This window comes from Malus domestica, chromosome 06 (genome assembly GCF_042453785.1).
Source record: "Malus domestica chromosome 06, GDT2T_hap1".
NCBI lineage: Eukaryota > Viridiplantae > Streptophyta > Magnoliopsida > Rosales > Rosaceae > Malus > Malus domestica.
This window is the reverse complement of record NC_091666.1, coordinates 317,367-343,885: the sequence shown is the minus strand read 5'-3', so window position 1 is coordinate 343,885 and position 26,519 is coordinate 317,367. Positions and strand designations below refer to the sequence as shown.

Genomic DNA, 26,519 nt, shown 5'->3' with positions numbered 1-26,519 from the left:
GTCGTTTGAATTTGCCGGCTGTGTTGTGAGATGCTCTTATTCTCATATAAAGGAAGTTGTTAAGCAACAGTGAAGTTTTGCTGATCTATTATGTGTTTCAGGGATAAATTGCGGTTTAACTTCCTAAATTATCACTCCAGTTGAAATTGACCCACTAAACTATTTTTTTTTATAAATTAACCCCCTAAACTATTTAAAATTAGTTAATTAACCCCTTGCCATTAGATTGCGGAATCAATTCCGTCAAATTTATGGGCAAGTTAGTCATTTCATCATTAATTATTAATTGTCAGCTATAATCACCAATGAAATTGTGATACATGGACACAAAATCATTCAAAAACATATAGCATAATAAGAAAACAAAAAAAACCAAACATTTATATAACGGATCATCTTACATTGTCATTACACATTATTTTGTTTTCACATGTCATAATTACATTGTTGCTTATAGTTGACAATTAAGAATTGATGAAAGAAATACTAATTTTCCTTTGAATTTAACAAAGTAGTGAATGAAATCTATCGACAAGGGGTCAATTGGCTTATTTCAAATAGTTTATGAGGTTAATTGAGCAAAAAAATAGTTCATGAGTCAATTTCAACTGAAGTAATAGTTCAATAGATGAAATGACATTTTACCCTCGTTTCAGTTTGGGCCATCAAAAGAAGAAATTACAAGGAAGTGATCATTCCTTATCATCCATCAAATACTTGCAGCGATCGCTTTCAGTTGATTCAGCACTTCCACGGGTATAAATCTCGTAGAAAGCTGAGCTCTTCCGCATGGAGAGTGGTCCTTACCCTAACAGCTGCTTTGCTTGGATGGATGGATGGATGGATGGATGGATGGATGATGGGATAGGTGGTTAGGATTAGAAAATGCCTAGAAAATACGTTATTGCTGATAATGGTAAATACATACATGCAGTTTATTGGCACTTGCTTGATAGTTGATACGGTAGCAGAAACCAGTAGGGTGATTTTACAAGATTTTTCTTTTTTGCGTTCTCAGTCGTTTGTATTTGGCAAATTTGAGTGCTGAATGTAACGCCACGGACACAGCATTTTTCTGATTATCTATTCAAATGATTCCTTTGGTTTTCATCTTTCTCAAACCAATAGGTAGGTGGTGATGAGAAAGCTGACGGCTAATGGTTATATGGAGTCAATTTCTCTTTCCTCGTAATCTTTTTCCTCTTCCATTCTCTCTTGAGGGCGTGTTTATGTATCCGTAATTAGAATGAGAATGTGGAATTGAATTCCAATTATGAAGTACTTCAGTGTTTACTAAACATGGAGGAATCAAAAAAACAGTGGGGCCCACATAAATTTTGGAATTCAATTCCTTGTATTGGTGGAATTGGATTCCCTAGATATAGGTGGTAATCCAATTCCTGATTATTTGGGTAATTGGAATGACACTTTTGTTCCCTTTATACCCTCACTTACTTTTTTTTATTTCCAAGACTATCATTTATAAACCCATTAAAGTATATAAAATATTTTATTTGGAATAAGGGTATTTTAGTAATCATACTAATTTATATTCCGATTCTGCTGAATTAGTAAACAGCTTTATGAAATTCTATTATGATTCCAGAATATTTAAGTAAACAGCTTCAACAGGAATATGATTCTGACTCCTCCTCAATCCAACTCCTTCTCAATTCAATTCCTTCTATTTTCATTACCGTTACGTAAATATGCCATTAATCTTACTCTCACATACGGACAAACTTTCATGGCCACGTATGTCGTCAACTTGACATCTCATACTTATAATTCAAATTGACACGTAAATGAAAATTAACACGTGTTGACTAATTTAGATTAGCTGAATTGGTATTTTTTTTTGGTCCAGGGTCTTCTTTTGTTGGGTTTTGAGACGGAAGAAAGTGCAAGTGGATATATAATGGAATCTAGAGATTGGAGAAAGAGTCGTTTTGTGATTCTCTTTCTTTGTTCTTTTCTTTGGTGTAGGATTTTCTTCTTTCTTTTTTTCATTTTTTTTTCATTTCTCCTTTTATATACTTTTATTTTATCTTACTTTTATTATAAAAAAAATTAATATAAAATATTAACATAATTTAACCGTGATCGTTCAAATAAAAAAAAAAGAAAAAAATAGAAGGAATCCTACTTCCTTTTCTTTAGAGTTTTTAGCGAGAGATGAATGAAAAAGACAAATAGAAAGCAATCACAACGTCTCTTTCTGCGGGAGATGTATATAATACAATAACGTCGGCCACCATATTTTACTTTATTCATTTTATATTTCTAAGGACTCAGATGCATGATCAGTTTAGGCTTTGCTCCTCAATTTTGATTTGACTTCTCGTCCGTTGTGATTTAGAAACACGGTTGTTTTCTTTACCAAAAGAAAAACAGCTGTTTCTTTTCTTTTTTCTTTTTTATTGTAAATGAGAGATGAGAGGATTTTATTTGTAAATTTGATCTTTTTAACATTATTTTTATATAATATGTTTTATTTATTTATAATTATTTCAGTTTATAGTCTTTGTGCTTACATGTAGAGAGTAAGAGAATCAGAAATGAAGGAGGATGGTCAAAAAGAGGGCAACTAAAAATAGGAATACAAACTCTTTTTAGTTTCATACACTCCCCTTAATTCAGAGTATTGTTTATATTTAATTAATTTAATCTAATAGTAAAAACGGGTACATGAGGAGAGATTTTTAAATGTTTTCAGAACACAAACTGGTACGTCATATGTTATTATACAAGGGAACATTTTTTTTTTCCAGTGTTTCACCATTTGTATAATAACATATAGCGTATGTACTTTTGTTCTGAGCACACTGAAAAATATCTCATGCATGATAGACTAAAAAGAGTGAAAATCATCTTCCCAAAATAAGATCTTGAAAATAAAAATAACTTAAGATAGTTTTTGGTTTTTAGTTTTCGTTTTGTGTACCTTTTGTTGGACAATTCTTTTACAACATTGCAATCACTCTTCCTTCGCTCTTTTATATCCATTTTTCCGCTCTTCTATTTTTATGACAAAAATTAAAACTAAAACCAAAATGTTATACAAAAAAAAGTCTTTAAATGCTTGTGTTAGTAGACAAATTTAACTTTTTATGCCATTCACCAAAGGATGCATGCTGCCCTGGCCTTCACCAAATGCTTTATTTTTTATTTTTTATTTTTTATGTTCATCTGATTCATCCCACTGGTCTTTGGCAAGTCGTTTGGCACTTTTTCGGTGCAAAGCAGTTTGGCATTTGTTTTATAAATGATTTTTAAATGAATATTAAATAATTGAGTGGTTTTGATTATAAACTTTATACATGATAAAAATTTGTAAATAATAAAGATAACTAATGAAAAGGATTTGAAAACTTTGAGTTTTAACGATAAGGACAAAATAAAGGGTAAGGTGAATAGTATCAGGATTGACTTTTTAGTGTAAAAATGTGGTTTTACGTTAAAGTGAACAGTACCGGGAGCTTTTCGTTAAAGTTCCCTAAATAATATGGTCAGATTCAAGTTGACCCAACCCAAGTTCGGAAATTTGGAAAAATAATCAAAATTTGGACCTCATATAAAATTATAGCCACACTTCTAAGTTTATGATAATTATAACCAAAAGTTGATATGAAATTATTAATCTATCCTTACTCGCTAGAAACTTTTCTTTTGCTCTTAACTGTGAAAAAACTCGTTGGCGAAGCCGACTCGCAAGTCGTTGAACACAGACAATGGTTGCTGCCATGACTACGATGTCGAGCCCAATCTCCGTCTACCTAAATCTTGCGGTTCTTCTCCCTAATACCTTACCGACGTTGAGCTTCCTCCCTGCTATGACCACTATGTATGTTCCGTTCTGCAAGCTCGACCTCTCTTTCTTCGACACTTACTGCAGCTCCGCCCCACCTAGGGATGGGCAAAATACCCATGGGTTTGGGTAACCGTAGTTACCCGCCCATTTAAAGTTCATGGTTATGGTCATGGAAGAAAATGCCGATAATATCGGCGAAATATCGCCTATATTATCGGTTTTTCGGGAAATGGATATTTTAATTGGTATCCGAATGGTTTTCGTCCAAATATCGCGATATTATCAATAATATCGATAATGTCGCGATATTTTGGAAATATCGCGATATTTTTTTGAACGGTGCAATCGGACTCCGAGCCGAACGTCGGAGAAGAACGCCGGAGATGGTGTGCCTATTCCCGAGCCGATTTCGTCCCAAAAACCTTGCAAAAACACGATTTTTAACTTCAATTTCACATATAAACTTCAAATTTCACGCATGCAAGAGGTAATAAACGATTCAACATATGTGATGTCGGTTTAGGGTTTAGCGTTTCAATGGAATCTCACCTGAAAACTTGTTTTCTTCGAGTCGAAGACGAACCAGATGACTGAGCCAACTCCTTGCTCAACGGCGCACCGCCACAGACGACTGAGCCAACTCCGACTTCGCCAGAGCCACGATCAACGGCGGCGACACCCAGATATCGAGAGGGATTCGAGATTGTCGGACTGAGGAACAGAAGGCCGTGGTGTGTGTGTAGGGGAAGGGAGAAGAGAGATTGAGAGATCTGTGTGTGTGTGTGTGCGCGTGGGATAAGGGAGAAGAGAGATCGAGAGATCTCTGTGTGTGTGTGGGGGGGGGGAGAAGGGAGAAGAGAGATCGAAGAAGGGAGAAGAGAGATCGGATAAGGGAGAAGAGAGATCGGAGAATGGAGAAGAGAGATCGAGAGATCTGTGTGTGTGTGTGTGTGTGTGTGTTTGGGAGAAGGGAGAAGAGAGATCGGAGATCTGTGTGTGTGTGTGTGTGTGTGTGTGTGGGAGAAGGGAGAAGAGAGATCGAGAAGGATCGAGAGAGAGAGAGACTGAGGTCGTGGTCTGCGTGTGTGATGTTTGTGTGCGTGCGTTGTGTCATTTGTGTGTGTGTGTATGGGTTCCTCCTGTCAGGAGGACACATGACTCACTCAGTATTCCCGACAAGTTTTACAATTATTTTGACAATTTGACACATGACTCACTCAGTATTCCCGACAAGTTTTACAATTATTTTGACAATTTCAGACCACTTTTACAATTAGACAGCATATTCTTTTCAGATGGTGGTTTCATTCAAAACCGTGTGCCGATATTGTTTTAAAATGTGACAGCCCGTCCCTAATTTTTAAGAATTTTTAAAGTTTTAATAAAGGATTTTACAAAAATGCCATTTGAGGCACGCACATCATTCGAGGTTAATCGTTGTGTCGTGCCATCTAAGATTTGTTTTCTTGACATATGCTCATAGTACTCGTCGTTACGGACGCGTGGGCGCAGACGGTTCGTGATTTGGAGTTATATCGAAGAAGTTATTAACGTTCGAAATTTGGGATTTTAAGGAATTATAATTTTAGTGAAGTATAGAAATTCTTTTATGAAAATGGACGGCCCGGATTTAATGGAATTTGAAATGGATGGCTGGGATGAGGGAAAGGTTTTTGGTGTGTGTATGTGTATGAGAAGAAGAAAAAGAAAACAGAAAAGAAGAAGAGAGACTGGGCAGAAATGCCCAATCGGGGAAGAAGAAGATGAGAGCGAATCAGAAGAAGAGAGAGGAAGAAACTGACCAACCATGGGAAGGAAATGAGGGAAAGGAGGGAGAGTGGTGCACGGGGGAAAAGGAGGAACGGGTCGTTCTTGACCCGTGCGGCCCGCGCGCGACCCGTCGGTGTTCTTCACCAAATTTCGTCGAAATTTCACCATTTTTCCGGTGAGTTACATCAATCCATCACTTGGAAAACCTTCTATGATCTTCCCTCTTTACGTTTCACCCCAAGAATCATTGAATTTCGTTGTGATTTCGCGAAGAACACCCCTACGGGTGCCGCGACCCTTTTGTTTAAATTCTCCAAATTTTGAAATGTTTTCTTTCAATTACTAACACCATTAGCATTCCTTTAGGACCTAAAGCAAAGCCCAAGAGGTAATTGAGGCGTTGGAACAAGTTTGAAGGTCGAATTGGAAACACCCAATTCTAGGGTTCTTCACGGTTTTGGTGAAATTGAAGCACTTCCAGGCCAAATTGGCCTTGGCCACAGGTATGAAAGTTGTTCTACTCATTGAGATCTTCAAATCTGCAAATTTTGGTAATTTTTTTGAAATAGTTGAATTTTCCGGCGAGCCGGGGGCGGCCAACCGCCACCCGCGGCGGCCCACGCGGCGGCGCGTGGCCAATGGCCCGCCAATGTCATTATTAGCATGTGTTCGAGGTTCTAGGTTCAGTTTTGATAATTGATGGACGTAAATTGAATAATTGAACCTAAGTTGGTTACGATTCGTGGTTAAGTGAAAATGTGAATTGACGATCCGACCGTTGGATCGTCATCAAACTTTGATACGTTGTAATACGTAATATTTGAGGATTATAGGAACTTACGGATTGGGAATCCGATTTACGGATATTCCGGAATTGGAATTGTAAGTTCATAAAATAGAATGTTAACCGTCACTTAGTTTTGGAAATTGACGGAGATCCGACCGTTGGATGGTAATGAAATTTTAGGATGTTGTCCTAGAGGTATATTGTGGACCTCTGGAAGTTACGGATTTGAAATCTGAGTTGCAGATCATCCGGATCGAATTACGTAGTGACGTGTCTTATATAAGTTATGTATTCTATCGGCAGGATTTCTGAGGTTGGGTTTGATTATTGTTCTAGGCGCTAATCTTCATGACGCCTTGATGTGTGGTGCTAGGGAGTTGTTGAGCGAACTCCAGGTGAGTGGGCAGTTTTGTTTTCGTATTACCTTTATACTATAAATTTTTCCCAGAAGATGAATTTATACGAAATTATGTTTTGAAAATGCCATGCATAGAATTATTTGGAAAATGTGAATTTCATATGAGTTATATGATTGATATATGATACATACATGTTGCATGGTGCTGTGGAGGCACAGGTAAGTCAGGTGAGTTCATTATTCATTTAATTGATTGTTGATAAGATGTTTCAAGCTCATAACCTGCACCCTAGGTGTTAGTGCTTATTTTATTCACCACACCGCACGCTCGCCTTGGATCCAAGTAGGTGGATGTCGTACAGACCATGTGAGGGTTCCGACATGCTAGTCGTATAGATCACTAGGCGTGATTCCGACTAGTGGGTGATCTTAGTTATGCGCGCTGATGATTGATGAGAGAAGCACTAGAGCGTATTTTTACACCTTTCATCGTACAGACTACCTTACGTAGTTCCGAGTGATGTGCAGAGTAGGGCCGTATAGGTCACTGTGGTGACTCCGGCTTAGTGAGATATTGAGCTATTGAATTAATCGTATAGGACCAACTGCAGGGTCTCCGATTGATTCCTTATTTCACCTGATTTATATTTTGATTTATGGCATGGCATGTTTTTCTTGAAAAATGTTAAAGATTTGGGATTCAAGTTTTGAGATTTCATATGGTTATATATATATATTTTTCTGAAAAGTGTTAAAGGTTTGAGATTTGAGATTTTTGCTTATATATATGTTTATATATATGCTATTTTCTGGGAAAGTATACAGGTTTTACGGTGAGGGGTTAGAAATGTTTTAAATGAAAAGTTTTCGAAAAACTTTGTTTTACTGACCCACTCAATTTTGTTTTGCGCCCCTCCAGGTTCAAGTTAGCAGAGCTTTGGTGGCCACGAGGAATCCAACGGTGTTCTGACAGAATTCACAAAAGTAGGACTCACCCTCGGGTGTGTCATCTTAGTAATTGGAAATTTTTTTTTAAAGCTTCTGAACTATGTAAATGGTTACGTCACTCTCACGTGACGGCCAGCACGCCCTCCTTCGGGACGGGGTGTGTCATAAAAGGTGGAGTATCAGAGCCATTGTGATATTCTTTCAAAGCTGCATTCTTTCAAGAGGTCGAGTATCATAGTCATTCAGAGCCTTTTCGATTATTTTATTTCCCTTACCCCTTTCAAAGTCATTCCAGATCCATTCCAGAGCTTGAACACAAAGGGTTCCATATTTAAAGTAAGTTTACAAACTTATATTTATATTCTTATAATTTATACAACAACAACAAAATTTGTGTGAACTCGTATGTTAATTTTTTTAAGTAATTAATACTTGCATGTTAGTTTTTGTAAGTAATTAAGTAATGTTAACAATTACATGTTAATTTTTTTAAGTAATTAATACTTGCATGTTAGTTTTTGTAAGTAATTAAGTAATGTTAACAATTACATGTTAATTTTTTTTAAGTAATTAAGTAATGTTGTATAATTATTCCCTAGGATAATTTTAATATGTTTAATGTTATTTATTATTTTATTTCCCTTACCATTTTCAAAGCCATTCCAGCTCCATTCCAAAGCTTGAACACAAAGGGTTTCATATTTAAGGTAAGTTTACAAACTTATATTTATATTATTGTAATTTATACAACAACAAATAAATTTGTGTGGACTCGTATGTTAATTTTTTTAAGTAATTAATACTTGCATGTTAATTTTTGTAAGTAGTTAAGTAATGTTAACAATTACATGTTAATTTTTTTAAGTAATTAAGTAATGTTGTATAATTATTCCCTAGGATAATTTTAATATGTTTAATGTTATTTATTATTTTATTAATATTAGGTTTTATTATCAAATAGGATAATTATTCATTAATATTAGGTTTTTTATTATCAAATTGGATTATTATTCATTAAATTATATTATTATCAAATTGGATTATTATTCATTAAATTGGATTATTCATTAAATTGGCTTATTATCAAATTGGACTATTCATTAAATTGGATTATTATTAAATTGGATTATTATCAATTTGGATTATTATTCATCACTATGTTTTATATTAGGATTATTTTTAAGATAATTGGATTATTATTCATTAAATTGGATTATTCATTAAATTGGCTTATTATCAAATTGGACTATTCATTAAATTGGATTATTATTAAATTGGATTATTATCAAATTGGACTATTCATTAAATTGGATTATTATCAAATTGGATTATTATTCATCACTATGTTTTATATTAGGATTATTTTTTTATCAAATAGGATTTTTATTCATTAATATTAGGTTTTTTTTTATTATCAAATTGGATTATTCATTAAATTGGATTATTATTAAAGTGGATTATTATTAAATTGGATTATTATCAAAAAGGAATATTATTCATCACTATGTTTTATATTAGGATTATTTTCATGAAACATAATTATCATCATTTATAGTAGGATTATTTATATTAGGATTATTATCAAAAAGGAATATTATTCATCATTTATATTAGGATTATTTTTTTATCAAATTGGATTATTATTCATTAATATTAGGTTTTATTATTCCATATTATTTTTTTAATTACTTAAATTTTTACAATCATTTTCTTTACTTCATATTTAATTCTTCTGTAGAATAACTTTATTATTTAGGTTCTCTTATATAACCGTCATCACTACTATATTTTTTGGCCAAAAAATATTTGTCTAATTTTCATGAAAAATAAATGTAGGTACATTTACGATGTCCAGTAGAGCTACTAAACGTGATCCAGCTTGGGAACATGGATACCCAATAGACGGAAACAAACATGGCACAATTTGCAAATATTGTGGTCGGGTAATGAAGAATGGCGGAGTGACACGACTTAAGTACCATCTTAGTGGATTAGATCCAGCAAAAAATGTCCAACGATGCGATAATGTCCCCCCAGAAGTGAAGGCATTCATCAGCACATTATTAAAAAATAAAAAACAGCAGAAGGAAAAGATAACACAAGGAATGGAAAATATTCGAGCTGGGCTACGGGGAGAAGTCTATGGCCAAGAGCTTGACAGTGATGATGATGACGATGAGGACGAATGTGATGATGACATGGGACCTGAAGAACGACGCAGTTTGAAACAAGTATTACGTGCCTCCAAACAGTCAGCATGGGAAAGAGAACACCTTCATAAAATTCCTAATAGAGCACAAGGTTCCGGGACAAGTGGTGGTGCACAAATGAGACGGGGAGGCAGTCTTAGAGAATTACAACCAACACCACCAATAGCCCCAATTTTATATAAGTCATCCAAAGCACGTCAAAAGAGTGTTTGGAGTTATTTCACTGGAGGTAATGTGAAGGAGGGAATGGGGCGTCTAATTAGCAAGTTCTTTATCTATGAAAATGTCTCTGCTGCGAAGGCATCATCACATCATTTCAAAAATATGGTAGTGGGATGTCAACAGGCCGGTGTTGGAGTACAACCTCCCACTCCCTATGAGATAAGAAACAAATATTTGGATATGGAGTATAAAGACATTGGCGAGTATGTTAACAAGTTGAGGTCAAAGTGGGAAACTAATGGTTGCACACTCATGTGTGACGGATGGACCGGCCCGACCAGATTGTCTATCATTAACTTCATGGTATACTCCAAGGGAAAGATAATTTTTTTGAAGTCTGTTGATGCTTCAGACCATATAAAGAATTACAAGTATATTTACAAATTATTGAGGGATGTAATCATGGAGGTGGGAGAGCATAATGTTGTCCAAGTCGTGACCGACAACGGTTCTACATTTGTCAAAGCTGGAAAAAAGTTAATGAAGCATCATAATGTGTTTTGGACATCATGTGCAGCACATTGTATTGATCTCATGTTTGAGGCAATGGGGAAGAGAGAGAATGTTGCTACTGTGGTCAAAAGAGCTAGAACGATCACAAATTATATTTACAATCACGGTTGGTTGTTGGCAAAGATGCGTGAATTTTGCAAAGGAGAAATTATTCGTCCAGCTACCACTCGATTCGCCACCAACTATATTGCATTAGACAGCATACTCAAGAAGAAAGCAGGGTTGAAGCAACTATTCACTAGTGACGATTGGGCCAACCACAATTTGAGCTGCTCAAATACAGGTCGTATGGTGGAAAGTATAGTGCTTGATCATGCTTTTTGGACTCAATCAGAACATGTGTGCCAAGTGTTTGAACCTCTTTACAAAGTTTTACGGATCGTTGACACAGAGGTGTATCCTACTATGGGGGCAGTATATGAGTTGATGCGTGTAGTGAAGGATGAATTGGAAAGAAAACATGGTGCAAGGTGGGTCATAAAGATAATTGAAGACTGATGGTATAAAACATTATACCACGATTTGCATGCAGCAGGTATAAATTATGTCATAATTTGCAATTCGTTTCTTTAGTTGCATAAGTATTATTTCTCTTATTAGAGTATGTGTTTCTTTGAACAACATATTATTTGAATCCCCGATACCAATACAGACCCGGTGTTGGAGATGATGGTAACCTTATACGTGTTGTACATAATGTATACTCTAAATTAGACCCTGCATCACCAGCAGTTGGCCAATTTGGAAATGAGGTAGACAATTACTTAAATTATAATAATTACTTTGTTGGATTAAACTAACACGATTTATTGAATTCAGCTAACATGGTTTAAAGATGCAAGAAGAACTTTTGGAGAACCAACATCAGTTGCTGCTCGAACAAATATGTCTCCTAGTGAGTATAAACATATTTCACTATAAGTTTATAATAGAATTTGTTGGAGTTATTAGGCTTATCAACATTGTTTTTCATTGTAGCTGAATGGTGGATCATGTATGGGACCGATGCACCAACTGTGAGAAAGTTAGCAATCAAAGTATTATCACAAACAGCTTCCTCATCTGCTTGTGAAAGAAATTGGAGCACATTTGCACTCATACACACAAAGCAAAGAAATAAGTTGGCTCATAGTAGCTTGGAAAAATTAGTTTATTGCTACTACAACATGAAGCTTCAAATTCGAGATAATGAAGCAGAAATAGATCATGTCGACCGTGGGGACCCACTAGATGTGTTTGATATTGTTGGTGAAGATGATGATACAGAGGGTAACCAACTTTTTCAATGGATTAGACCTCTTCATTTAGATGATGATGAAGGCAACCCAGCTCCCAAAGTTGCTGAAGAAGCACGTAATGAAGGGATAAATGTAGAAAGAGTATTAGAGGAGGAGGTGAGATCTAGCAGCACTGACTCTTTGGAAGAACTTTTGCGCCCAAGACCAAGAAACACTGGAATTCCACCTTCTTCCAATCCTACACAACCACAACATCGTGCTGATACTAATGATAGCTCTAGTACAAGATCAGGAGACTCACCTACCACCGGAGGTGGGAATGATGAAGGACATAGTGGAGCTGGAGGTAGTGGTGGTGGATATGGAAACTATTATGGACCACCACCTCCCGGATATATGAGCCCCTTCACTGGTGAGGCAAACTTCATGCATGCAACACAGGATGATGGCCATGGCAGTAGGCGGGCAGGACCAGGAATTGGTGCCATAGGGAAGGACTATACTCGCAGAGAAAGAGGCAAGGGGATTTTGTCAAGTCAAGAAGATGACTCGTTATCTAGAACTTCAGACTCTGTTGGATTGGGAAGTAGTAACTATGGTTATACTCATAACCAACCATTTCCCTACCCTTCATATCCCATTCCCATGTTGGGATGGAATCGAGCGACTCATGGAAACAATCCCAGACTCAATCTTCAAATGATTTTTCTTATGGACAACCTCAACCAATCTCGGATCCATATGGGTGGCATGTTAACAATTACATGCAAAACCATTTTGGGGATTTATCATTTGATAACTACTCTTCACAATACACTCATTCTACACGTAGAGATGATGAAGATAGTGAAAATTTTGAACCTCATAGAAACTCTATGTGGTACTAAAGTGTAAAATATTGTACTAATTCATTATATATAAATGATTATGGTGTGTTTAGACTTCTTTCATTAATTACTACATATTTTCTACACTCACAATGTTTGTCAGCTCGCTATATAATCAACTTGATAATGTTAAATCCATCATGCAATGCATTTCCTTCCAATTTTTTGTGATAAACTAATAGATAATTGACTAAATAAACATCCTGCAAAGTTTCAATAAAAATTTCCAAGTTTTTCTTACAATTTTCGTGGTTTCCATGTAATTTTTATCGATATCGATATTTTACCGATATTTCCATCGATATTTCCATCGATATTTCCGTGTTTTCGGACTACCGATATTTCCGATATTACCGATATTTTCTTCCTTGGTTATGGTTATGGATAACCGTTTAGACGAACAAACGGTTATACCCAACCGTTTATCTATGAAATTTAAATGGGCATGGGTATTACTCGCGGTTATAACGAGTATCCATCAATTATGGGTATGACCCGCAGTTATAATGGGTATCCATTTACCTATTTAATTTAATATATGTAAAATTAAAAAAAAATAAAAACCTTAAATTTTCAATCTCTTTGCCAAACTTAGAGTCTCAAACGCTCCGTCTCCCGCTCATCTCTCCCTCCTCGCTTCCCTCTCTCTCATCTCCGCCACTCATCTATCTCTCAATTGATTTGGTACTCCGTTTTTGTTTGCTTTTTTCTTTTTTTTTTCTTTTTTTTCTTCTGATAACTGAGTGTACAATGTAAACCTTATGTGATCACTTATCTCTGTTTGATTCATGCTAATTGGTGTCGGTGTCCCTAAATGGGATACTAATTCAATTTATACATTTCTTTTGTAGGCCTCTTTTGGTGACAACGAGTCAATAAGACTTTGTGATTGAACGTGCTAAAGCATTAGTGTTCGAAAGTGTTTAGTTTCGTAATATTTTGGAACTTTGAATCATCTAGTATTTAAGATATTGACTACTTTTTGTTTTTAGAAGCTTACTTTGTATTCATATGGATTATAATTAAAGACTTGCTTGGGTGTAGCAGAAAAATATCGTTCGTAAACTATTATTTCAATTATTGGAATTGTATGAGGACTTAAATGATTAAAATAGGGAAATGCATGCTAAAATGTACCTATAATGGTGTTTAATTGTCAGAAAACGAAAATTATGACAAATTTTTCTTTTGTAATTTTCAAGTTGTTAAAAAAAAACACGTAGACGGTGAAAATGGGTAAAAAAAAGATAAACGGGTAAACAGGTAAATGATTATTGTTAAATGGGTAAACGGTTATAGTTAAATAGGTATGGTTAACCACGTATAAACAGTTATGGGTATGAGTATAACCGTTTATGCAATTACCCAACGGATAAACGGATATACGGGTATGAATATAAACGGTTATTAGTAAATAACCGCAGTTAGCCGCCCGCCATAACCATTGCCCATCCCTAGCCCCACCCCACTATCCACTATCTTTTTCTCCAACACACAATATAGCTCCGTCCCCCCACCCCCACCATGTGGATGCCAAATGGCCACGAACACCTTTTTTCTTGAATTATTTTCCACCCAGCTGGAAAATTTGATTAGAAATTTTCACCCAAAATTATAAATTAAAAAAATGGAAAAAGTTTGGAGAGTGGAAGAAGAAGAAGATGATGATGATGAATCAAGTCCAGCAGCTATCCGATACTAGATATGATAATCAGAGATAAAACTCAGATGGAAAATTTTGAAAATTTAGAAGAAAATCCAATACAACTCAACAATCATTTAATTTAGATACGAGTTTAAGAAGTTAAATTGATAATTCTATGTTCTAATTCTACCGATTTCTTCCTCCTCCTCCTCCTCCTCCTCCTAGTTTCTTCTCATTTGAATACCCAGAAGCTAAAAGTTAAAGCTTTTTAAGACTAGAGATGGAAAGAAAAAAAAGCAGAGAGAGATAGAGAGGCAAAAACGCGTGTAAAGTGAAGGATCCAAGGCTCAGCTTTCCAATCGCAACTCTCTGTCGGAGCTGACTTGGATGGAGATTGGTTACAGGTGGGTTTAGGAAAACAACATATAAGGATTCAGTGATTAAGGGTATAGTAGTACTTTTATATTAACTTTTGGTTATAGTTATTATAAAATTAAAATCATGGCTATAATTCTATATGAGGTACAAATTTTGGTTATATTTCCAAATTTCCCACCCAAGTTGCACCCCTATCATTTAATCATCTATTTTCATGAGGATCAAACAGTTCATTATCTCTACTAATTAATAAAACCCTCTTTGTCAACCAAAAGAGGATAAAAGATAAACTCGTCTTCTATCACACAAAAAATATGATGGGCAATGATGTAATTTCACAGGTCCAAATTTTACTATTTTTTATTGAAGCCTCACCTACATGTAATGTTAAAATACTTCCAATATTAAAAAAAAAAAACAAAACAAAAAAAACTCCCCCCGCCCCCCCCCGGTTCTCCCTCTCCCTCTCCCTCTCTTCTTCTGATTTTCTAAAAAAATGTGTTCATACACACAAAGTGTGTAGGCAAATGCTAGTATGGGTTAAAATAAGAGAACTTTAACGAAAAACTCCCGGTACTGTTCATTTTAACGAAAAATCAAATTTTTACACTAAAAATAAATGATACGGTCATTCGCTGTTAAATGTAATACTGATGATGAAGAATAAATGAATATGTTTTATGAGAATTAACCGCGCCCATGCGGTTGCAAACATGTGGTTGCAACGAAGTGTGGCTTTCTGTCTCTCCTTTGGGAGGGACATGACATAATGAAATAGCAGTGATTGCGAAGGGCCAATTGTAGTAACCAAGTCACCATTGGCAAAGGAAATGGGAAGCAGAAAAAGACAGAAACGCTGACGCCAGATGAGACGTGTGTTGATTAAACTGTTTTATTTCAGCGCCATCACATGATCCCATCTGCATCGGGTCGACCCAGCTCTGACACGCGACTACAGGTATAATTGGTGCATAAATGCATATGCATTCATTCACATAAATGCATAAGCTCTCTTGTTGTTTTTCCTCTTCCCCTCCTCTCCTCTGTTTTCATGAAAGCAAAATAAAAGCAAATCATTCTGAGCTTAACTTTACAGGTTGGGCCTCGTTTGGCACATGCCATAATAGTACTATTTAATACGAACCGGAGGTTCGATCCCACATCTTAAAAACCTCCCCATTTTACTCTAATTCTCTCTTATTAGTATCATAAACGTGTGTGTGTGTATATGTGTGTGTGTGTGTATATATATATATATATATTTATATGTTGTTAATTCCTCTCCCAAAAACTAGCATTTTGATTGTCTCTTTGTTTTCTGTTTGGTTTGTCATTACGTTTGCAGAAGCAGAGGTGGCAGAGGGGAGGTGAGGACGAGCTAATAATAATTTAGAATAATTGATAAAAGAAGAGGATGGAACTTCTGCAGCTGTTCGTGACGGCCTCAATTCCGGTGTTGAAAGTGCTTTTGATAACAGCACTTGGCTCTTATCTTGCTCTTGATCGTGTCGATATTTTGGGGGAAGTTACTAGAAAGAACTTAAACACTGTAAGTTAATAACACTACACCGCTTCTTCATTCAATCAATTTATTTCTCGTGTTGGACTGTTTTCTTACTGGTATTTGTGTTTTGTGAACCAACGAACGAACGAACAGGTTGTATTTTATGTGTTCAGTCCTGCTCTCGTGGGTTCCAACCTTGCGAAGACAATTACATATGAAAGCATGGTTAAAATGTGAGTTGTAATTACTTTGTTCGATCTACATATATACATACATGTATATATAATCATGTGAATGTTGTAATAATTATTATGTGTATAGGTGGTTCATGCCAGTGAATATCCTCATCACGTTTATAATTGGTTCCGTGCTCGGATGGATTCTCATCCAATTAACAAGGCCTCCTGCCCATCTGCGAGGCCTTGTCTTGGGTTGCTGTGCTGCAGGTAAGTCAACGCTCTACCCTCACAGTCCAACACATATTTGAATTTAATCTTATTTCTAATTCTAAATCGCAGCTGATAAAAATACTCAGTTTCGCGTTTTATCAATCTTTAGAGATACTGATGTTAACACTTAACAGGAAATTTGGGTAACTTGCTCCTCATTATAGTCCCAGCAGTTTGTAAAGAAAAAGGGAGCCCGTTTGGAGCTCCTGATGTCTGTCACACATATGCTATGGCTTATGCTTCGCTCTCAATGGCGGTACATATTCCCTCTTTGTCTTGTTCTAATATTTTGGGTTTTATTGAAATATTATTCCTTTATCTTGCTTTCTACGATTCGAATTAAGAATGGATTGGGAAGCTGCTTCAAACAAGTTACAATCCAATTCTCTCATTCAAGTTGAAAAGGAGCAGTTACTGCGATTCGAACTCACGATTTTAATCGTTGATATCATCATAAGTTTCATCTCATGTCTAGAACATATACAATTATACATACAAATTGTACTACCCCAAACGGCCAGGGCCACTTCTTAAATGGTGTTCGTGTGCACCTGCTTGCTGTGTAGAATACATTTTTCTGAACACATTTTCTTCTGTCCTTCAATTTTCCTCTTGAATTCTAGCGACTGTTTCTCTTCTCTACAATGTTGCTACCTTGTTCAGCTGTCAGGGATTCCTATCTTTGCTTTTTGTAATGCAATTGTGTTCATGCTTCAGATAGGAGCCGTGTATTTGTGGTCCTATGTATATAATATTGTGCGGATATCTTCAACAAGGGGCACCCAAGATTCTAATCAGTCCGCCGAGAGGTCCCCTACATCCGACCAAGTAAGTTGCACTGAGCCGCTGCTTTCTTCAAAGGAATATGTCATAGTTGAGGAAAATGGGGATCAATATTCACTGCCATACACTGCTGTGCCTGAAGAAAAACCAAAGGTTGCTAACTCCATTAAACTACAATGATACTCATTCAATTTGATGCTTTGTTTAAGTATTTCCAACAAATCTATATTAAGATTTGTTTATTGAGAAATGTCGTTTTCTCAGAAATACTTAGAAATGTTTTATTGCTAGACTGTCAATCCAGACGACTAATCAAATGAATGTCATTTGAATGTATGATCCAGATTCGCAATCTCACAATGTAACATGCCGGACATCTCTAACAAGAGAAAGTTGCCCTGTTTCTTTTCAATTTCTTACACTGCATATCTTTGTTGTTTTCCATGGCAGGTGATGACTTCAGGTAAACTAAAGCAACGTATAGTGATGGTGTTTGAAAAGATCAATCTGAAAACAATATTTGCCCCTTCAACTATTGGAGCGGTATGTCCCTTCGACACTTTTATATCATTGTGATCCAGATTCAGCGCAATTTTATTGAAAAATTGGGCAAACTTAATCTTTTCCTGGTGTAGATTGTTGGTTTTGCAATCGGAGTCATTCCTCAGATTCGAAAATTACTGATAGGAGATGGTGCTCCTCTACGGGTGATTCAAGATACTGCTTATTTGTTGGGGTATAGAACTTATGCCCGAACTGTATCAAACCTTAATAATTTATCCACGATCTATGCACTTATTGGCAACTAATCTAGCTTCCCGTTCTTAATACTATTACATACTAGGGAAGATACTAACCATGCTTGGTCCTATAGTTGTACATATCCGGATGAATAATTTGGTTCTCAATTAGCATAAAAGTAGAATACTTGTCTGGTGTTAATCCCGACTTTACAAAACATGTTCAGACCAGATGGTTTCGGCTCAAAAGACGAGCATGTTCTTTATACAAAGTGTGTATTAATTTTGTTGTTCACTCAGCATCAGTTAAAGAGACTTGTTCTTTATGATTGCAGGGACGGAGCCATCCCAGCTCTCACTTTGATAATAGGAGGAAACCTACTTAAGGGTAATAACTCATACAAATTCTATTAATGTTGTACTTAGTTGTTGGTTTACTTTAGGACTTACTTCACATTGTTGTTGCAGGTTTGAGAGGGTCAGGGATTCAGAAATCTCTTGTCGTTGGCATCATAGTTGTTCGTTATGTTGCCCTGCCTCTTATAGGCATATTGGTTATTAAAGGGGCACTGAAATTTGGGTTGGTGCACTCTGATCCATTATATCTGTTTGTTCTTCTGCTTCAATTTTCACTCCCACCTGCGATGAACATAGGTACGCTTGCTCCTGCTGTTTAGCAACAAAAAAGTGCAATCAGAAGTTGCTCGCTCACTCTATATCGTAACAAATGTAAGTTTATTCTCAAGTATTGTTTGTTGATCCTTTAAAATATGGCAGGAACAATGACGCAATTATTCGGAGCAGGAGAGAATGAATGTTCAGTTATCATGCTGTGTACTTATGCTTTCGCGTCACTGTCACTTACATTCTGGTCCGCCGCCTTCATGTGGATTGTGACACGACTGTGAATCAAAATTTTACATGAATTCTTTCTAATACAAGTGTAGGCAATTTGTCAGAAGAAATATTACTTGGCAAAACTGTAAACAACAAAGGCACTTTTGGTCCTGTAATGTGTAATCAGATTTCGGAATTAAATGCAAAGTTGAGCAATCCACTCTGCCAAATCAATCGCAAGTTGTAGCTGCAAATATGCTTGACCAGAAGAAATTGATGTGGTACGTGTTCAGACGCGGACGGTTTGTAGCTTGTAATGTTGTTCCTTTTATAAATCATGAACGATGAAATTGTGGTTTAATTTTCAAAGCTATTGTCTAAGAAATGCTTGCAAACTTTTACACGTAGGCATGTGATGGGAACTTGGGAAGGCATAAGTAAGATTGGTGCAATCAGCAGCACATATTTCTGGAGCAGGAACAATGACTGGTCAATTTGATCGGAGCAGGAGCCCGTGAGCTTTCATTTGGCAAAGCTTAGTGGCCCGAATGTAAAACCGTACAGCAAAACGTGATTAAAGCAAAACGTTACATCAATCAATGTCCTAGTTGAATAGAAATATGCTTGAGGAAAGCTACTTGCATATTGTAAACACCACACCACTCGGAATCCTTTAGTCTACTAGTTAGCCATCCTAAAGATTTAGCACAACTGCGTGCTTGTGGAAAGCAAATAAACTTCAGTAGTACAGAGCGCTTCTCTGCTAGCCATCCCGATCCACAAATGCTTCATCCTGCTTCTTCAGAGAGAATCCTTGTTCAAACCATCAAAGTAAGGGTGCTCCATAGCTGTCTTTGCTGAAATGCGTTTTGCAGGATCGTATTGCAACATTTGCTGCAAGCATAAACAACATATTTAGAACTAGTATTCATCACCATGTAGATTAGCAGAACACTCTATAAAGTACCACAAATCAAGTAAAGCAAAAGCTGGCGTACCAACAACAAATCCAGCCCCATCTCGTCCAAATTGGGAACAGCCTTCAACAAACTTTGGGGACTCCACTGGGGGTACTCATGCCAGTCCTTAAGCTTGCTTACACCTGGCCACACCACCTCATTTGGAGTGCCCAACAACCTGCATCAAAGATCCATAAGCAAAAGAACTAGGCTAATTGACATTTATACAAGTAATTGGCACAATTTCGGTAATGGGGAAGTGGAAATAATATTAGCGAACCTGAATATATGTAGGAGCTGCTGCAGTTCAGAATCCCCAGGGAAGAGTGCTTGCTTCGTGACAAGCTCAGCTACAATTCAGAAACAATTGTATAGACTGTTAAAACAATGGCATAAATTTCGAGATTCAAACATTAAAATCAAATAAGGAACAGATGAGTACCAAATATACAGCCAACAGACCAAATATCCACTGCAGTTGAGTAATGTGTAGCTCCCAGAAGAACTTCTGGAGCCCTATACCAGAGGGTCAATATCTGCAGCCGTTATTGCACAAAGTCATTAGCTACTGTCAAAAGCAACAAGATAACTCATAACCAAAAGCAAACACATTAACTACCTCATGAGTATACTTCTTGAGTGGCACAGTAAAAGCTCTAGCAAGTCCAAGGTCCGCAATTTTAAGCATCATAGACTTGCGGTCCATGAGAAGATTGTGAGGCTTAAGATCCCTGCATAAATGGCATTAAAACAAATCAAACAAACTTAAAAGAAAACTCAGACGGAGAAACAAACCACATAGAAAAGATTAGAAACATCAAGTGGTTTGGGAGTTAATTGAAAAAAGGTCACCTGTGCAAAATTCCATGACCATGGCAAAAGGCAACACCTTTGCAGAGTTGGAACATCAGGCTCTGCATCATCATAAATCACCATTTCAATTACCAAAATTTCATGCGTGATTAAGTTGATTGGGAATAAACATTTGGGGGAAAAGCAAATTAAAGAGCAGACCTTAACGGTGGGGGACGGAATGTGCTCTCCAGATTGACGGAAGGTGCGGATGAATTTCTTGAGATCAGTGTCCATGTACTCGAACACCAAGTAGAGTACGGTCTTTCCCTCCTTGTTCTGCCCTTGTTTCACATCCATCAGCCTATTATGGAATTGGGGTTTAGGGTTTCGTTAATTCACAATTAACCAGCCAAATCAATCAACTTTACAGAAAAGAAGAAAACCCAAATCAATTGATTTACAGAAAAGAGAAGAAAACCCAATTCAATCAATTGAAGATTTCATTTCCGTAAATACAAGAAAGAAATCACACCCTAATTTGTAGAACTAAAGAAAGAGAGAGAGAGAGAGGGAAGAAAGGATACGAACTTGACGATGTGGGGGTCTCTGGAGAGCATGCGGAGAATGGAGACTTCGCGGAGAGTGGTGGGAGGGACGCCTTCCTCGTCCTCGTGGAGGCGAGTTTTCTTGAGGGCCACGATCTTCCCAGTCGCCTTCTCTCTCGCTCTGTACACCTTCCCGTAAGTCCCTTCTCCCACCTTCTCCAGCTTCTCGAACGCCTCCATCGCCGACGCTCCTTTATTCGCCGCTCCTCCGATCATCTCCATTTTTCTCTCTTTCTCTCTCTTGTTTCTTGATTTGCTGGTTGCTGATTTCAAACGGTTCAAATGACAAAGGGGGGAGGGCAGAGCGTCTAAGTTATATATCCGTTAAATGGGAAGGGTATTGACGGAAATTTAAGATGTTTGGTTCAACGGGCAACTCTTTTCGAAATTCAAATTGTCCGAGTCACACCTTTTCCCTTTCCGGGGGCTACTTCCGGTTTCCTGCCATTCTAAATTTGGACCATTCTATCGCCACACAAAACCCAATTTGGTGGCCTAATATTACAATACGTCTTAGATACACGCACGTTTGATCTCTTATTTAGTTTATCTTTTCGTAAATTTATTCTCTAAACTTGTACCACTTTAACCAAATTATGTCATAACTTTTAATTCAGTTGATTACTGTCTTTGAATTTTTATAAATAGTTAATATTCCTCATCATTACTTAAAAAATTATGTTCAAATTAGTTAATAGTGTTTGCCAAGCGATCCTGATTCTTCCTTAATTGAAAGTAGATACGACCAAAACTCAATTTTTCCTCGAACAAGTTTTATTTGCCAATATCTGAATGGCAATGACTCATCTACCCCTCTCAACCTCAAGTGGCGCACGTTAAGTTTAGGTGATAAATATGAACATAATGTTTGGATGGAAATTTTGTAAATCTAAGAGTGGGAGAGAGGTGACACTCGGAGGGCCAACATCCGAGAAGATGACTTCCTAACACTCTTCAAAGTTCAAACTCCACATTTATTTGCAATTGACTCTCAGCCTTCTCAGGAAACAAGGAGCAGAGATAATATACGTGGAGGAGAGATTTTTCTCGAGCATCATGTATTCAAGCGGTACTCCACATGTCATCCACTTATTTTATGACACGTGGAAAACAAAACAAACAAAAAGAATTTGTCATTGAGGAGAGAACACAAAAGTTTCTACCAAAACCTTTATATACACAATACAATACAAAAGGAAAAACATCAACAGTTATTTGTTTCTACATCCACTACATAAACACTACCTCCAGTTACAACTCTACATATGTAACGTTACAACTACTACGTACCAATCTATCACTAACCAGCAACTAAACATGCTGCGTGCAACGGTGAAGAATGCCAACTCCCTTTTCCACCTGTTTTTCTTGTATACATGAATGTAAAGGTTTCTAAACTTTTAGGTTTAGCCTTACATTCTGAACATTTACTGATATCTTTAACTTCTGTTCTTCCATATCTTTCAAAACAGCGAGTAGCTTTTCTCTGAATGCTTCACATTGCTGACTTGAAATTTCCAACTCAGCTGCCAACTCTTCAAGTTTCTTGTCCTGATCCTACAAAATTCAAAAGAAGGGACAATAATCAGTAGAAGAAGACGCGTACATGCTACATGCAAAGCTAGAAGAAAGCAACAAACCAAATCAAATGCATGAAACAACAAAAGGAGGTAGGTAATGTAGAATTCTGTGAAGAAATTTGGACTTGGAAGTTGGAACAATTTCTAAAACCATTCAGTATCACTAATCAAAAGACAGAAAATCTACCAAAAACCAATGACCCAATTGCCCTAGAAGTATCACTCAGTTCCTATCAAATTAAGATGTGCAAGAAAAGTAGTCTACGCTTTTGCTTTAGAAACGAAAAACTACTTTCTACTATATTTTAAATATGACAATTTATCTTCAACAAAAAAAAAATGCAAATTTATGATATCTCAAATATCATTTCAGATTTTGCTTTAGACAGTTTTCGAGAAAGGACCTGCAGCCAAAGAAAAAGAGAAAGGATCTATACTGAAGAGATACACAGAACATCGAGTACACAATTATGTTTTGAAAACAAACAACAAAGTTTTACAATGCAGAGACCCAGCAAAGAGAACCCTCTTCCGACTTCCAAGAAAATAACTTACCATGGTACAAGACTGAAGTTTCTGACTGCAATTTACTGGGGTATTTTGTGCAATTGCAAGACCATGATTCTTTGCTGCGGCAACCTCATTTGCAGCTTCACGAAGAGCATCCATTGCCACATTATAAACATGCACAGATTCAGCCCCTTCTTCTACATATTTGATTGCTTCCCTGCGTAGATTGTCATACCGAGCAGCAGTGGAATCTTGAGAATCATTTGGCAATCCAAGAGTGTTCTCATCCCATACAACTCCACTTTTGGCATTTTTTGTCCAACGTTTTAATACATAGTGTGATGGAAGCGTAAGAACATTGGTTACTCGGAAGACTGCTAATATGTGCCTACATATAATGCCTGAAAACTCAAACAATTGGCAGCTGCAACGGGCTTTCTTCTCAAAAACATTGAACTTAACAGAGTGCACCTTGTGGTCTTCCCCAAATTTTGCCACCCCATACATGGTTTCTGATCCTGTATCATCAACCACAGTTGCAGGATAAGCAAGTGTCTCGACTAATTCCTCTTGGAATTTCATGAATATTATCCTTGTATAAAGTTTGGCAGCTTGTTTTTCCATTGGAGATGGCGTCCTCAGAATCGGAGAGCTGTTCATTGTATCATAATCAGCCTTTACTTCCTTTTCATGGCGAGTGGCAATTGCTTTTTCATACTGCTTTATCAGCACCTGAATGTTAGTTGATGCGTTTATATAGCCATCAAAATATGAGTTTATATTATCACTTCCTTGGGTTGTTGACATCTCACCAAAAAATGTATCCTGGAGAAAAACTGGCACCCATTGTTGCCGAGCATCGTATATTGACTGAAGCCACTCATTATCCCCAAGATCATATCTTTGAACAAGGGACTCCCAACATGACTCAAATTCCTCAATTGTCTCTGTCACATTGATGCACTTCAGCAATTCAGTTTCAAAGGTGGGGTGTGAGTGGTATATGTCGGACAATTTCTCCTGAGCTTCTCTGAATACGTTCCATTTACAAAACCGGTGGCGAGTTCCAGGGAATACATGCACAACAGCAGCCCGAATGATTCTATCCTGGTCTGTTGTGAGTGAAACAGGATGGCGGCTAGACATCGCAGCTAGCCAAGTCTGGAAGAGCCAAACAAATGAGGACTCTGACTCATTAAGGAGTAATGCGCATCCAAATAAAACAGGCTGTCCGTGATGATTCCACCCAGTAAAAGGGGCAAATGGGACACGGTATCGGTTTGTCCTATAAGTTGTGTCAAATGTAACAGTGTCTCCAAAGTAGTCATAATTCATTCTCGAATTTGCATCAGCCCAGAAAATGTTTCCGGTCGAGTTCTCAAAATCACCCTGGACGGCACAAAAGAAATCAGGATCCTCGACCTGCATTCGCTTCAAATAGTCAAAAACAACCTGACCCCCACTCCCAAGAGTTCTCTGCCTGCTGCTACTCATATAGTTCTGGCAATCAACTTTTGTGAAACCAACGTTATTAATTCCACCTGACTCCTTGATAAGCACAGACATCACTCCACTAGGACCCATGCCAGCCGCTTGAAGGGTATCAATCAGGCTTCGAGCAGGACCAGAGACATGCCTATGCGAACGGAGACAATGCACCCTATCCGGAGGCACAAGCTCATGGTTATGTTCCTTTACCAGCTTTGAAACAGCCCATCGTCCTGAAGTCTGTTTCTTGACGGTCATCTGTGCTTTACAACCAACTCTAGTAACCGTACGCTGGCGCTTGGACCTATTTTCACCACCATCGCGGCGAAAGCCTTCACGGGAGCAGACAATTTGGCGGCATATGATGGAGCCATCGCGACGGGAGCGCTGGTAGACGCTGACGCGGGTGCTGAAACCAACTCGACGGGCATAAGAATTATAGAAAATGCGGGAGGCCTGTTCAGAGTCGAATTCCATGCCCTCGTAGGGTTCAAGACTGGGGTCCCCATCCCCATTAGGGAAATCATCACGAGACCTAGGAGAATTAGAGGGTTGAACCAAGTGATCATCGAAAATACCATAGCTATGATCAGTGTGTTGTAAGTGGAGGGCGGTGGCGGTGGCGGCGTCATCTTCTTCGCCAAATTCCACCACTTGGTTGTCAGAGTCAATGTTGAGAGGCTCAGAGTCCATCGCTGAATACAATTTATCTAGTCTCTAATTTCTCCAGTAATTTGGATACCTTCTTCAACTAATTATATGAAAATTAAAACCCACTGGCAGTCTACATCTACAGCCTACAGGGGTAGTGGAAGAGAGAGAAAGCGAAGTAACTGACCGGAGAGAGAGAGCTTCACTAAGCAACAGGAGGAGGATGTGGGAAGTTGCAGTTGCAGGCGAGCTTCAAAGGACCAGAACACCGCAGCTGATATTCAAGTTTCTTAATTTAGGGTTTTGCATTTTTGATGGAAATGTGAGATGAAACAAAGTACAGAGCTTTGCAGTTTCGGTTGAGTGTCTGACAGTCTGATGAGTTTGAGAGAGAGAGAGGGAATTTCGGGGGTTTGAGTTGGAGGGTTTTAACACGAGTTTGTCTCTCAGTTCGGGCGGGGGGACAGTTTTGGGTGTTGTAGAGGAAGATGGAAGTTTCCTTTTCTTATGCGGTGGTTGGTAATGATCTAATGATACGCAGGTCTGCGGTCTACTTGATTACCTGGCTGCCTTACATTCCATTACATGCCCACATCCTGGAGAGAGAATCATATCCGGAAATCTTCCAATCACATACTTCATTGTATATCGTGTAGTTAATTTTCGTCAGGTACTGTTTATATTCAATTTTAAATAAAAAAAATTTACAATAATTTCCGAGCGCACGATGTACAATGAACAAATATGATTTAAGAATCTCCGAGATCCTCACAAAGAAGATTCGGCAAGAATCCTCAGGGCGCATCCTGCCACCAAACTTTCTTTCACTTCATATTTTGGGATAGATTTTT

General features: G+C 37.4%; 4 protein-coding genes and 1 long non-coding RNA gene across 10 annotated transcripts; 3 read left to right on the top strand and 2 right to left on the bottom strand.

Moving 5' to 3' along the window:
- The first annotated feature begins 5,537 nt into the window (after positions 1–5,537).
- Positions 5,538–7,701, top strand: LOC139197152 (uncharacterized). 2 transcript variants are annotated; one of them, XR_011582293.1, is made up of 4 exons: positions 5,538–5,756; positions 5,948–6,084; positions 6,705–6,763; positions 7,646–7,701. It is a non-coding gene; the product is annotated as an uncharacterized lncRNA (long non-coding RNA). The 2 variants fall into 2 exon arrangements; XR_011582292.1 differs by having other exon boundaries at positions 6,672–6,763.
- A 619-nt stretch (positions 7,702–8,320) lies between these two features.
- LOC139197151 (uncharacterized) lies at positions 8,321–12,811 on the top strand. 2 transcript variants are annotated; one of them, XR_011582291.1, is made up of 4 exons: positions 8,321–8,381; positions 9,511–11,154; positions 11,439–11,514; positions 11,598–11,738. XR_011582291.1 is itself a non-coding variant. In XM_070823890.1 (3 exons), exons 1-3 carry the CDS (start codon positions 11,146–11,148, stop codon positions 12,749–12,751), a joined length of 1,239 nt encoding a protein of 412 aa, XP_070679991.1. In that variant the 5' UTR covers positions 11,018–11,145; the 3' UTR covers positions 12,752–12,811. The 2 variants fall into 2 exon arrangements, 1 of the variants encoding a protein (XP_070679991.1); XM_070823890.1 differs by lacking the exon at positions 8,321–8,381 and having other exon boundaries at positions 11,018–11,154; positions 11,598–12,811.
- Positions 12,812–15,567: 2,756 nt separating this feature from the next.
- LOC103436668 (protein PIN-LIKES 3-like) lies at positions 15,568–19,449 on the top strand. 4 transcript variants are annotated; one of them, XM_070823893.1, is made up of 11 exons: positions 15,568–15,725; positions 16,113–16,316; positions 16,425–16,504; positions 16,593–16,717; positions 16,855–16,976; positions 17,438–17,656; positions 17,954–18,046; positions 18,139–18,239; positions 18,579–18,631; positions 18,712–18,897; positions 19,021–19,449. In XM_070823893.1, the coding sequence occupies exons 2-11, from the start codon at positions 16,182–16,184 to the stop codon at positions 19,149–19,151; spliced, it is 1,245 nt and encodes a 414-aa protein (XP_070679994.1). In that variant the 5' UTR covers positions 15,568–15,725; positions 16,113–16,181; the 3' UTR covers positions 19,152–19,449. The 4 variants fall into 4 exon arrangements, with proteins under 4 accessions (XP_070679994.1, XP_008373331.3, XP_070679993.1 ...); XM_008375109.4 differs by lacking the exon at positions 15,568–15,725 and adding an exon at positions 15,733–15,916; XM_070823892.1 differs by lacking the exon at positions 15,568–15,725 and adding an exon at positions 15,819–15,863.
- A 114-nt stretch (positions 19,450–19,563) lies between these two features.
- On the bottom strand, positions 19,564–21,928 carry LOC103436669 (cyclin-dependent kinase B2-2). Its single transcript, XM_008375111.4, has 8 exons — positions 21,423–21,928; positions 21,054–21,195; positions 20,892–20,953; positions 20,659–20,770; positions 20,482–20,575; positions 20,320–20,389; positions 20,079–20,217; positions 19,564–19,974 (listed from the first exon to the last, which is right to left on the bottom strand). The coding sequence occupies exons 1-8, from the start codon at positions 21,659–21,661 to the stop codon at positions 19,882–19,884; spliced, it is 951 nt and encodes a 316-aa protein (XP_008373333.3). The 5' UTR covers positions 21,662–21,928; the 3' UTR covers positions 19,564–19,881.
- Positions 21,929–22,595: 667 nt separating this feature from the next.
- Positions 22,596–26,215, bottom strand: LOC103436670 (protein FAR1-RELATED SEQUENCE 5-like). The gene is made up of 2 exons (XM_008375112.4): positions 23,575–26,215; positions 22,596–22,996 (listed from the first exon to the last, which is right to left on the bottom strand). The coding sequence occupies exons 1-2, from the start codon at positions 25,708–25,710 to the stop codon at positions 22,832–22,834; spliced, it is 2,301 nt and encodes a 766-aa protein (XP_008373334.3). The 5' UTR covers positions 25,711–26,215; the 3' UTR covers positions 22,596–22,831.
- Between the last annotated feature and the right edge of the window lie 304 nt (positions 26,216–26,519).